General features: G+C 36.8%; 1 protein-coding gene and 2 long non-coding RNA genes across 4 annotated transcripts in view; 1 reads left to right on the top strand and 2 right to left on the bottom strand.

Annotated features, from left to right (window-relative positions):
• Positions 1-7354, bottom strand: part of prmt1 (protein arginine methyltransferase 1) — a 37759-nt gene extending 30405 nt beyond the window's left edge. Inside the window, exon 1 of the mRNA XM_034165567.1 lies at positions 7236-7354. Within this exon, the coding sequence (XP_034021458.1) occupies positions 7236-7262 (27 nt within the window). The 5' untranslated portion in view covers positions 7263-7354. The remainder of the gene's footprint in view (positions 1-7235) is intronic.
• On the top strand, positions 1660-3283 carry LOC117506031. 2 transcript variants are annotated; one of them, XR_004559341.1, is made up of 3 exons: positions 1660-1767; positions 2115-2340; positions 3139-3283. It is a non-coding gene; the product is annotated as an uncharacterized LOC117506031 (long non-coding RNA). The 2 variants fall into 2 exon arrangements; XR_004559342.1 differs by lacking the exon at positions 1660-1767 and adding an exon at positions 1842-1904.
• Positions 2073-2356, bottom strand: LOC117506033. The gene is made up of 2 exons (XR_004559344.1): positions 2269-2356; positions 2073-2225 (listed from the first exon to the last, which is right to left on the bottom strand). It is a non-coding gene; the product is annotated as an uncharacterized LOC117506033 (long non-coding RNA).
• Positions 7355-13198: the final 5844 nt, after the last annotated feature.

Below are 13198 nucleotides of genomic sequence, written 5' to 3'. Positions count from 1 at the left end.
ATTCACCGTACAGACCGCCGGATGAGATTGTATACGTTCTTTGTTATATATTTTATTCAGATTGCGGTTAATTCACCGTACAGACCGCCGGATGAGATTGTATACGTTCTTTGTTATATATTTTATTCAGATTGCGGTTAATTCACCGTACAGACCGCCGGATGAGATTGTATACGTTCTTTGTTATATATTTTATTCAGATTGCGGTTAATTCACCGTACAGACCGCCAGATGAGATTTTATACTTTCTTTGTTATATATTTTATTCAGATTGCGGTTAATTCACCGTACAGACCGCCAGATGAGATTTTATACTTTCTTTGTTATATATTTTATTCAGATTGCGGTTAATTCACCGTACAGACCGCCAGATGAGATTTTATACTTTCTTTGTTATATATTTATTCAGATTGCGGTTAATTCACCGTACAGACCGCCAGATGAGATTTTATATAGTTTCTTTGTTATATATTTTATTCAGATTGCGGTTAATTCACCGTACAGACCGCCAGATGAGATTTTATACTTTCTTTGTTATATATTTTATTCAGATTGCGGTTAATTCACCGTACAGACCGCCAGATGAGATTTTATACTTTCTTTGTTATATATTTTATTCAGATTGCGGTTAATTCACCGTACAGACCGCCAGATGAGATTTTATACTTTCTTTGTTATATATTTTATTCAGATTGCGGTTAATTCACCGTACAGACCGTCGGATGAGATTGTATACTTTCTTTGTTATATATTTTTCAGATTGCGGTTAATTCACCGTACAGACCGTCAGATGAGATTGTATACTTTCTTTGTTATATATTTTTCAGATTGTGGTTAATTCACCGTGCAGACCGTCAGAGGAGATTTTATAGTTTCTTTGTTATATATTATTCAGATTGTGGTTAATTCACCGTACAGACCGTCAGATGTGATTTTATATAGTTTCTTTGTTATATTTTTATTCAGATTCTGGTGCTGTGATTTTATATAGTTTCTTTGTTATATTTTTATTCAGATTGCGGTTCATTCACCGTACAGACCGTCAGCTGTGATTTTATAGTTTCTTTGTTATATTTTATTCAGACTGTGGTCAATTCACCGTACAGACCGTCAGCTGTGATTTTATATAGTTTCTTTTTATATTTTTATTCAGATTGCAGTTAATTCACTGTACAGAATGTCAGCTGTGATTTTATAGTTTCTTTGTTATATTTTTATTCAGACTGCGGTTAATTCACCGTACAGACCGTCAGCTGTGATTTTATAGTTTCTTTGTTATATATTATTCAGATTGCGGTTAATTCACCGTACAGACCGTCAGCTGTGATTTTATATAGTTTCTTTGTTATATTTTTATTCAGATTGCGGTTAATTCACCGTACAGACCGTCAGCTGTGATTTTATATAGTTTCTTTGTTATATTTTTATTCAGATTGTGGGTAATTCACCATACAGACCGTCAGCTGTGATTTTATATAGTTTCTTTGTTATATTTTATTCAGATTGTGGTTAATTCACCATACAGACCGTCAGCTGTGATTTTATATAGTTTCTTTGTTATATTTTTATTCAGATTCTGGTGCTGTGATTTTATATAGTTTCTTTGTTATATTTTTATTCAGATTGCGGTTCATTCACCGTACAGACCGTCAGCTGTGATTTTATAGTTTCTTTGTTATATTTTATTCAGACTGTGGTCAATTCACCGTACAGACCGTCAGCTGTGATTTTATATAGTTTCTTTGTTATATTTTTATTCAGATTGCGGTTAATTCACTGTACAGACCGCCAGCTGTGATTTTATAGTTTCTTTGTTATATATTTTTCAGATTGGGGTTAATTCACCGTACAGACCGCCAGCTGTGATTTTATAGTTTCTTTGTTATATATTTATTCAGATTGCGGTTAATTCACCGTACAGACCGCCAGCTGAGATTTTATACTTTTCTTTGTTATATATTTTATTCAGATTGCGGTTAATTCACCGTACAGACCGCCAGATGAGATTTTATACTTTCTTTGTTATATATTTTATTCAGATTGCGGTTAATTCACCGTACAGACCGCCAGATGTGATTTTATACTTTCTTTGTTATATTTTATTCAGATTGCAGGTTAATTCACCGTACAGACCGTCAGCTGTGATTTTATACTTTCTTTGTTATATATTTATTCAGATTGCGGTTAATTCACCGTACAGACTGTCAGCTGTGATTTTATAGTTTCTTTGTTATATTTTATTCAGATTGTGGTGTTGTGATTTTATACAGTTTCTTTGTTATATTTTATTCAGATTGTGGTTAATTCACCGTACAGACCGTCAGCTGTGATTTTATATAGGTTTCTTTGTTATATTTTATTCAGATTATGGTTAATTTTGCATACAGAATGTCAGCTGTGATTTTATAGTTTCTTTGTTATATTTTATTCAGATTATGGTTAATTTTGCATACAGAACGTCAGCTGTGATTTTATATAATTAAGATTTTTTTCAGATTGTGGTTAATTCACCGTACAGACCGTCAGATGAGATTGTATACTTTCTTTGTTATATATTTTTCAGATTGTGGTTAATTCACCGTACAGACCGTCAGATGAGATTGTATACTTTCTTTGTTATATATTTTTCAGATTGTGGTTAATTCACCGTACAGACCGTCAGATGAGATTGTATACTTTCTTTGTTATATATTTTTGAGATTGTGGTTAATTCACCGTACAGACCGTCAGATGAGATTGTATACTTTCTTTGTTATATATTTTTCAGATTGTGGTTAATTCACCGTGCAGACCGTCAGATGAGATTTTATAGTTTCTTTGTTATATATTATTCAGATTGTGGTTAATTCACCGTACAGACCGTCAGATGTGATTTTATATAGTTTCTTTGTTATATTTTTATTCAGATTCTGGTGCTGTGATTTTATATAGTTTCTTTGTTATATTTTTATTCAGATTGCGGTTCATTCACCGTACAGACCGTCAGCTGTGATTTTATAGTTTCTTTGTTATATTTTATTCAGACTGTGGTCAATTCACCGTACAGACCGTCAGCTGTGATTTTATATAGTTTCTTTTTATATTTTTATTCAGATTGCAGTTAATTCACTGTACAGAATGTCAGCTGTGATTTTATAGTTTCTTTGTTATATTTTTATTCAGACTGCGGTTAATTCACCGTACAAACCGTCAGCTGTGATTTTATAGTTTCTTTGTTATATATTATTCAGATTGCGGTTAATTCACCGTACAGACCGTCAGCTGTGATTTTATATAGTTTCTTTGTTATATTTTTATTCAGATTGCGGTTAATTCACCGTACAGACCGTCAGCTGTGATTTTATATAGTTTCTTTGTTATATTTTTATTCAGATTGTGGGTAATTCACCATACAGACCGTCAGCTGTGATTTTATATAGTTTCTTTGTTATATTTTATTCAGATTGTGGTTAATTCACCATACAGACCGTCAGCTGTGATTTTATATAGTTTCTTTGTTATATTTTATTCAGATTGTAGTTAATTCCCGAACAGACCGTCAGCTGTGATTTTATATAGTTTCTTTGTTATATTTTTATTCAGATTGTGGTTAATTCACTGTACAGACTGTCAGCTGTGATTTTATAGTTTTTGTTAAAATTTATTCAGATTGTGGTGTTGTGATTTTATACAGTTTCTTTGTTATATTTTATTCAGATTGTGGTTAATTCACCGTACAGACCGTCAGCTGTGATTTTATATAGGTTTCTTTGTTATATTTTATTCAGATTATGGTTAATTTTGCATACAGAATGTCAGCTGTGATTTTATAGTTTCTTTGTTATATTTTATTCAGATTATGGTTAATTTTGCATACAGAACGTCAGCTGTGATTTTATATAATTAAGATTTTTTTCAGATTGTGGGTAATTCACCGTACAGACCGTCAGCTGTGATTTTATAGTTTCTTTGTTATAATTTATTCAGATTGTGGTGCTGTGATTTTATACAGTTTCTTTGTTATATTTTATTCAGATTATGGTTAATTCACCGTACAGACCGTCAGCTGTGATTTTATATAGTTTCTTTGTTATATTTTATTCAGATTATGGTTAATTTTGCGTACAGAACGTCAGCTCTGATTTTATATAGTTTTTAAGATTTTATTCAGATTGTGGGTAATTCACCGTACAGACCGTCAGCTGTGATTTTATATAGTTTCGTTGTTACATTTTATCAGATTGTGGTTAATTCACCGTACAGACCGTCAGCTGTGATTTTATATAGTTTCGTTGTTATATTTTATTCAGATTGTGGTTAATTCACCGTACAGACCGTCAGCTGTGATTTTATATAGTTTCGTTGTTATATTTTATCAGATTGTGGTTAATTCACCGTACAGACCGTCAGCTGTGATTTTATATAGTTTCGTTGTTATATTTTATTCAGATTGTGGTTAATTCACCGTACAGACCGTCAGCTGTGATTTTATATAGTTTCGTTGTTATATTTTATTCAGATTGTGGTTAATTCACCGTACAGACCGTCAGCTGTGATTTTATATAGTTTCTTTGTTATATTTTTATTCAGATTGTGGTTAATTCACCGCACAGACCGTCAGCTGTGATTTTATATAGTTTCTTTGTTATATTTTATTCAGATTGTGGTTCATTCACCGTACAGACCGTCAGCTGTGATTTTATATAGTTTCTTTGTTATATTTTTATTCAGATTGTGGTTAATTCACCGTACAGACCGTCAGCTGTGATTTTATATAGTTTCTTTGTTATATTTTTATTCAGATTGTGGTTAATTCACCGTACAGACCGTCAGCTGTGATTTTATATAGTTTCGTTGTTATATTTTATTCAGATTGTGGTTAATTCACCGCACAGACCGTCAGCTGTGATTTTATATAGTTTCTTTGTTATATTTTTATTCAGATTGTGGTTAATTCACCGTACAGACCGTCAGCTGTGATTTTATATAGTTTTGTTGTTATATTTTATTCAGATTGTGGTTAATTCACCGTACAGACCGTCAGCTGTGATTTTATATAGTTTCGTTGTTATATTTTATTCAGATTGTGGTTAATTCACCATACAGACCGTCAGCTGTGATTTTATATAGTTTCTTTGTTATATTTTTATTCAGATTGTGGTTAATTCACCGCACAGACCGTCAGCTGTGATTTTATATAGTTTCTTTGTTATATTTTTATTCAGATTGTGGTTCATTCACCGTACAGACCGTCAGCTGTGATTTTATATAGTTTCTTTGTTATATTTTTATTCAGATTGTGGTTAATTCACCGTACAGACCGTCAGCTGTGATTTTATATAGTTTCTTTGTTATATTTTTATTCAGATTGTGGTTAATTCACCGTACAGACCGTCAGCTGTGATTTTATATAGTTTCGTTGTTATATTTTATTCAGATTGTGGTTAATTCACCGCACAGACCGTCAGCTGTGATTTTATATAGTTTCTTTGTTATATTTTTATTCAGATTGTGGTTAATTCACCATACAGACCGTCAGCTGTGATTTTATATAGTTTCTTTGTTATATTTTTATTCAGAGTGTGGTTAATTCACCGTACAGACCGTCAGCTGTGATTTTATATAGTTTCGTTGTTATATTTTATTCAGATTGTGGTTAATTCACCGCACAGACCGTCAGCTGTGATTTTATATAGTTTCTTTGTTATATTTTATTCAGATTGTGGTTAATTCACCGTACAGACCGTCAGCTGTGATTTTATACTTTCGTTATATTTTATTCAGATTGTGGTTAATTCACCGTACAGACCGTCAGCTGTGATTTTATAGTTTCGTTGTTATATTTTATTCAGATTGTGGTTAATTCACCGTACAGACCGTCAGCTGTGATTTTATAGTTTCGTTGTTATATTTTATTCAGACTGTGGTTAATTCACCGTACAGACCGTCAGCTGTGATTTTATATAGTTTCTTTGTTATATTTTATTCAGACTGTGGTTAATTCACCGTACAGACCGTCAGCTGTGATTTTATAGTTTCGTTGTTATATTTTATTCAGATTGTGGTTAATTCACCGTACAGACCGTCAGCTGTGATTTTATATAGTTTCTTTGTTATATTTTTATTCAGATTGTGGTTAATTCACCGTACAGACCGTCAGCTGTGATTTTATATAGTTTCTTTGTTATATTTTTATTCAGATTGTGGTTAATTCACCGTACAGACCGTCAGCTGTGATTTATATAGTTTCGTTGTTATATTTTATTCAGATTGTGGTTAATTCACCGCACAGACCGTCAGCTGTGATTTTATATAGTTTCTTTGTTATATTTTATTCAGATTGTGGTTAATTCATCATACAGACCGTCAGCTGTGATTTTATAGTTTCGTTATATTTTATTCAGATTGTGGTTAATTCACCGTACAGACCGTCAGCTGTGATTTTATATAGTTTTTGTTATACTTTATTCAGATTGTGGTTAATTCACCGTACAGACCGTCAGCTGTGATTTTATATAGTTTTTGTTATACTTTATTCAGATTGTGGTTAATTCACTGTACAGACCGTCAGCTGTGATTTTATATAGTTTGTTATATTTTATTCAGATTGTGGTTAATTCATCGTACAGACCGTCAGCTGTGATTTTATAGTTTCGTTGTTATATTTTATTCAGACTGTGGTTAATTCACTGTACAGACCGTCAGCTGTGATTTTATACAGTTTCTTTGTTATATTTTATTCAGATTGTAGTTAATTCTCATTTCCCGGTGTGACGCACTTCTCAGGCCTCAACAGCCTCCTAAAACCAAAAACTTACAGACTTTGAGCTGAACTCCGGCCCAAAGAGCCGTTAGTCTGCCGCTGGTTGTACGGTGTCATTTTAAATTTGGGCTTGTTTGACAGTAGAAGCAGAAACGGAATCAGAGGTTTTAATGAGCTAACTAGCCTCAGCAGCTAACACCTTAGCTCCATGTGCTCTCGGATCGGAACAAGTTTGTTCAAAAAACAAAATACGAGGTACTGACTCTCTGAAGGTCCACAAAAAGGAATATTTAAAAAAAAATAATATTAGTCTAATTTAGCGATAAAGGCATATTAATTTATAAACAAAGGGCAGAGAATGACGTAAGTCATTCACTAAGTGATGGGCACAAAGTATATTCAAGCCTGATCTATTTACTAAACCGACTTCAAACCGCGTTTCCTGGAACATGGTTTAAAAATCGATTGTTTAAAGTGCTTTTCGCGTCCTTACCTCCATGGTTTCTGCCAAAGCCGCCATTCCGTTTCGACAGTGAGGGCAGCAGCTTCTTCTTCTTCGGCCTTTAACAGCAGTTGGCCTCGTTACCTCCCCCTGCTGGTACTAAACTCTCATTACGGCGATCACCTTAGTATTTCTTCTGCTTTTCTTGTTGCTTAGTGCTGACAAATTCTACTGTATTTGTTGTCTTTCTGATGCTTGATTCTGTTTTTTCTCTCTGTTTGAGGTGCGGCTCAGGGCTGAGTGGGCTACACCAGTAGTTACCATAGTTAAGAGAAGTGGCTCGTGGCTCGGCACGCATCTGAGACTTTAAAGCAGGGGTAGGCAACCTGTTCCAGAAAGAGCCATGAGGGTGCAGGTTTTCTTTGCAGCCACTGACTCCACCAGGTGATTTTACTGATTAATATCACTTTGAGCAGATGGAATCAGTTAATCAGTGAAATCACCTGGTGGAGTCAGTGGCTGCAAAGAAAACCTGCACCCTCATGGCTCTTTCTGGAACAGGTTGCCTACCCCTGCTTTAAGGTAACCATCAGTCTGGTCCTGAAAGCTGAACATTACCATACCACATATTGATAACATCTTTGCGGAATTGGGCCAGGGTCAGCAGTTTTCCAAGATTGATCTTGCACAGGTGTACTTGCAGATGGAGACAGCACAAAATCCCAGTTTACTTTAAACCAGTCAACACCTTGAGACAGAAATTAGTTCACCCTAAGGACAGGATCCCTAGTTACAAACAGAGCAATGTAGTGTTTATATCAGATGTCAGGAAAACTGTAATGAACACTACATAGGTAAGATGAAGCAACTTTTACACAAGAGGCTATACCAGCACTGCAGAGAGGTCGCCAGTGGACCTCAGTCTGCAGTTCATCTCCACCTGAAAGACACTAACCACAAGTTTGAGGACAAGGAAGTTAAAATCTTAGCCAGAGAGAAGAAATGGTTTGAGAGAGGTGTCAAGGAAGCATTCTTTGTAAAACAGTTGAAACCCAGCCTTAACCGCGGAGCGGGTCTCAGACACGCTTTGTCCCCTGTTTACAATGTGGTACTCAGGTCAAAGCAGTTTCAGTCTTTTGTTCATGGTAATGAGTCATTCACGTCATCAGGAGAGAGTCGTCAAGGGAGCCATCAGGGGAGGCTTCCGTCCTGTCATTAGGAGGGTGCTAACTAGAGCACAATAGGTGCTAATTAGAGCTATTGTTTAGTCACTAACCTATAGCAGTCAGCCTCTCGGTAGGAGGGGTCTGGTTAGGTTAAAAAACTCCAGCTTTTGTTGGCTTCTGGTTTATTCTTCTCTACAAGAGTCAAGACAGAAGTCAGACTACCAGAGCAAGAATTTTAGCTGAGGAAGCTTCTGTGATTTGAAGCAAAACGTCCTCACGTCAAGCAACCCAGTCCAGTCAAAGATTCAAGCTTCTCTACTAGGGTTTTCTGTTGTAAATTTATTTAACTGTTGTTTTTCTTAACTCCGCAGACTTTCAGCCAGCCATCCACCATCTTTGTACTCCTCATAGAAGCTGTGTGATGATGTGCGCAATGTGAGCGTCCAATTGGAATTGGTTCACCATCACATGGTTTTCCAATATCCAATCGTAGGGCAGAACTGCCTTAGATGGTAGGGCCAAAGATTGTTAGGAGCAGTGATCTGTTACTCTGTGAGTTCTTGTTTCTGTAAAAGTAGAACAGCTGTGTGACACTATATTCAAGGGAAATATATTGAGTTTGTACAAAATACCTAGCGATTTTACTGTGGAGCAAGAGAATTTAACTGTGGAGGACTTCCACCTTAAAAGAGCCCATGAAGATCCCTGGTGTTAGTTATTAATATATGGACAAAACCCCAGTTATGTGCCATGCGGTTGTGTGTACTGTAATAAAACTGATTTTGGTGCGATTTGGAGGTTATAAGGATTTTGTGTTGATTTTATGGATTTTATCACTTGGTTATACAGGTGGATCCTCAAAGGGGTTGACATGTATGAGCAGCAGTTGATTACAGAGCTGCTGCAGGATCTGTAATCAATGTAGAAAAATGATCATTTTCCCAACAAACACCTTCAAAATCAAGGCCGCTCTGAAGGACCGATAAGGGTATCGTTAAGCAAAAAGGCTATTGATGACGGTGGATCGAATCATTTCTTAATGATACCCAAAAAGAACTGGTTCTCGATATTTCAGTTGCCGTGATCAGCTCACAGTGCATCATGGATACATTTTGCAGGGGGCGAGGGTAATTGCACCACCAAAACTGCGTCCCAGAGTGCTGATTGTGCTACATGAGGAAAACTTAGGCATAGTGAAAATGACTTGTTTGGCACAAAGCTTTGTATGGTCACCTGGAATCAATGAACACCTGGAACATATGGCCAAGAGATACAGTGTGTTTCAACAGACCCAAAAGTCACCAGCAACAGCACCATTACATGTGTGGGAATGGCCTACCAAGCCTTGGCAACATATGCATATGGATTACGCAGGACCTTTCCTTGACTGCATGTACCTTGTTGTAGTTGATGCACACTCAAAGTGGCCTGAGGTTTTCTCTACAAAGATTGCAACCTGAATTTATGCATGTAATAGCGACATACAAAACAAGTAGTCTCACTGTACGTCTCGCACAGAAAACACATGACCCTACCGTTGTCCACCATATTCTCACGTCGTTCTTCCAGTAGCCCTAAGTCAATGTGTGGATCTGTGAACAACCATGGAGATGTCACTGGGAAGACTACAGTATGTGAGATCTTAACGGTGTTAAGGTTCATATCCTCTACCTTCTGTTGGATTATCCACCCAAAGCTTCTGATACCAGCAGTCTCTCTTGACAGGGTGATAACACTGACTGGGTCATATGGCTAGTACCATGTCCCTGTAAGTTTTTCCAATACACCAGAGCCTCAGGTGAAGAGGTCTTCCATCTCAACCTGAATGGCTGCAACTGGCTCCACAGCACAGATGAAGGGCTTGATTTTGAACCACTCTAGATGATTCAATGATGTTATAGAAGCTGACCCACACACTATACAGCCATAGTCCAACACTGACGGACTATGACGGACTGTTTTAAAGTTTAGCGCACATAAACAATCAAATGTATATACATATGGTTGTTTTAATTGTGATGTGTGCCATTATTATGTTCAGCTTGGAATAACTGTGATTGGGTGTGAAGAAATTTTGTTGCACTTGTAATGATAATCTATCTATCTATCTATCTATCTATCTATCTATCTAATCTAATCTAATCTAACAAATAAACACTGTCCCAAAAACAAACTTTACCCCAAACTCACTGTCCTACACCCAAACAAATCCCACAAAACCGAACAGAGGGATTCACACCATCGGTGGTCCCTCTGTAATGGGAAGCCACCTCACATTATGAAAAATAAAGTCGGTACTTATTACCAAGGTGAATTACTCCTGGATAATTCCTCCCTCATCGGAGCTCTTCACCTCCGGCATGGAGGATCTCCCACTCCTCCGATACGAGAACGCTGCACCATTCTCAGCTTTGGCTGGACAAACGAACCACGACCGGACTTTTCCCCAACTAATAAAATTACTGTAAATATCAAGAACGAAAGAAAGAGAGAGGAAAAATATTCCACCATCAATCCACCTGTCAATATCGCAGAAATTCGATTATAACGGGTTTCCTGCTCACCCGATCAAGGTACCTTTTTTTTTTTTTTTTTTTTTGTAAAAAATGGTTTGGTCCATCATCATAACCAGGCGGTTAAAATAAACCTCTCCAGGAACAGTTTTATTTCTGGGTCACCTGCACCAATTGCTAATCCTCCCGGATTCTTATTGTAGATACTGCCCCTTACAAAGAACAAAATCAATATATTCCTCAGTTTGAATTTACTGAATGTCACGCTGAAAACCAGGCCGGGATCCCCAGAGACACAGCCCACACACAGACTCCATCTTCTGAAAGACCCCGAACATGGAGGACAATTGGTTTTTATACAAGACAATGTAGGTGGTACACTGGGTGGGTTTTAGTCTCACAATCCTAATCCTACTGGCTCCCCACAGACAGAGGAAGCCCTCCTTTATCTGAAACTTGCACTTGCATAATGGAAGTAAAACTTAAGTCTTCTATTGAGACTTTGAACCAGGTTCCAGGCACTTCTAAACAAAAGCAAATACTTGATTACAGAGCATAATATAACAAAATACAGAATTAGCACCGATATTATCTAACATGCTGTACAGCGTATTCACTCTGTCTCAGGCACAGTCTAATCCAGTTTAAGATGCTGCACAGATTGCATCTCACTAGAGTTAAGCTGTCTAGGTTTTATACAAATGCAGATTCTATACAGTAGTGTTCAGAATAATAGTAGTGCTATGTGACTAAAAAGATTAATCCAGGTTTTGAGTATATTTCTTATTGTTAGATGGGAAACAAAGTACCAGTAGATTCAGTAGATTCTCACAAATCCAACAAGACCAAGCATTCATGATATGCACACTCTGAAGGCTATGAAATTGGGCTATTAGTAAAAAAAAGTAGTAAAGGGGGTGTTCACAACAGGGGCGTAGGTTTGCATATGGACCATAGGGACAAGTCACAACCAATATTTTGGGATGGCAAAATAGTCCCTACCAATATTGAGCATTTTTGTTTATATAACAAAATCATTCACTATTTTTTTGCGAACTCGATACTATAATTTTAGTCGTCACGTTTTGTTTTCGACGTGCCAGAGTGACAGGGTTACCATGTTGCAATTTCATTGGCTCACGTTCTTCTCACATGGACGTAAACAAAGCGCATCTCGTGGCAGGCAGCGCTTCATTTGTAAAGTGGGAGGTCCCGGAGCGCAGAGGATGGGTGGCTCCGGTGCAGTGTTGCCAGATGTACAATAATTATCGTATTTGTACGATTGTTTTGCCCTCTGTACGATGTATGATCAATAATGGGAAAAAAACCCAATATGTACGATAATTTCAGTTGGTTGCCCAAACACGCATCTCTCTCTGACACCCAAGAATCATTTTGCAGGTGTTGCACTCAGGCGGCATCAAATGCTGGCTTTGGGCTGCCGGGACAGTCATTTGAAAGCCCGCCCCCTCTCATACAAAGTAATGAGTTCCATCCAATCTGTACCGTGACAGGAAGATTCCCCAAACAACATCTTTTTTTTTTCGAAACTGTATTTCAACAAATGCAATAACAAACGAACAAAACACAAGAGCAAAGAGATATACAAGAAGAATAAAAAAAAAAGTTCAAGTTCCTTATGGAGGTGTCAACATTTTTTCTGTGTTCAACAAAATCTGCACAAGTGGCATCGGATGACGACAGCGACCTGGAGGTTGAATTCGACTCTTTCTAGTCTGGTAATTAACACGTTTGTGTTACTTCACAGTCTTGCTTGTGCATTTGCGTTCTTTTTGTGCCATAGTTTCCCCATTACTATAATTACTGTTTAAAAATGTGACATAAAATTCTTTGTAAATTAAAAAAAAACGCTAAAATAGCTACGTTGTATGCGTTTCGTTTGTGTACGATAATTTCTCCCAAAATACGATAATTTTGAGGTTTTGGTACGATAGTTTCATATTTCATATCTGGCAACACTGCTCCGGTGCAGAAAAACAAGAAGGGCGGGGCAGGCGAACAATGCTGTGCACCACACTTAAAATAAACTGCACACACCTTCACAAATGACACTAACACTCTGCCTTTTCCTCAAATACTACATTTATGTTTGCTGTCTGTCTATGTACTTTTCTGTCACTTTTGCGCTCTTTTTCATACTTTTGCCTCGTTTCAAAAGTCACCGAACGCACTTTACCGTAATATATGCAACATATAGCACACTGTTGGAGAGCACGGGTTCTTGGCTTGCTGTCAGTGTTGAAATTTTTCAGAGTGAGGGCTTACATGAGAACTTACGGTAATGAGAATCAGCGGCGCACTAGTGTGAAACTTC

The sequence above is a fragment of the Thalassophryne amazonica genome, unplaced genomic scaffold, assembly GCF_902500255.1.
Source record: "Thalassophryne amazonica unplaced genomic scaffold, fThaAma1.1, whole genome shotgun sequence".
NCBI lineage: Eukaryota > Metazoa > Chordata > Actinopteri > Batrachoidiformes > Batrachoididae > Thalassophryne > Thalassophryne amazonica.
This window is presented reverse-complemented; position numbering and strand designations above follow the sequence as displayed.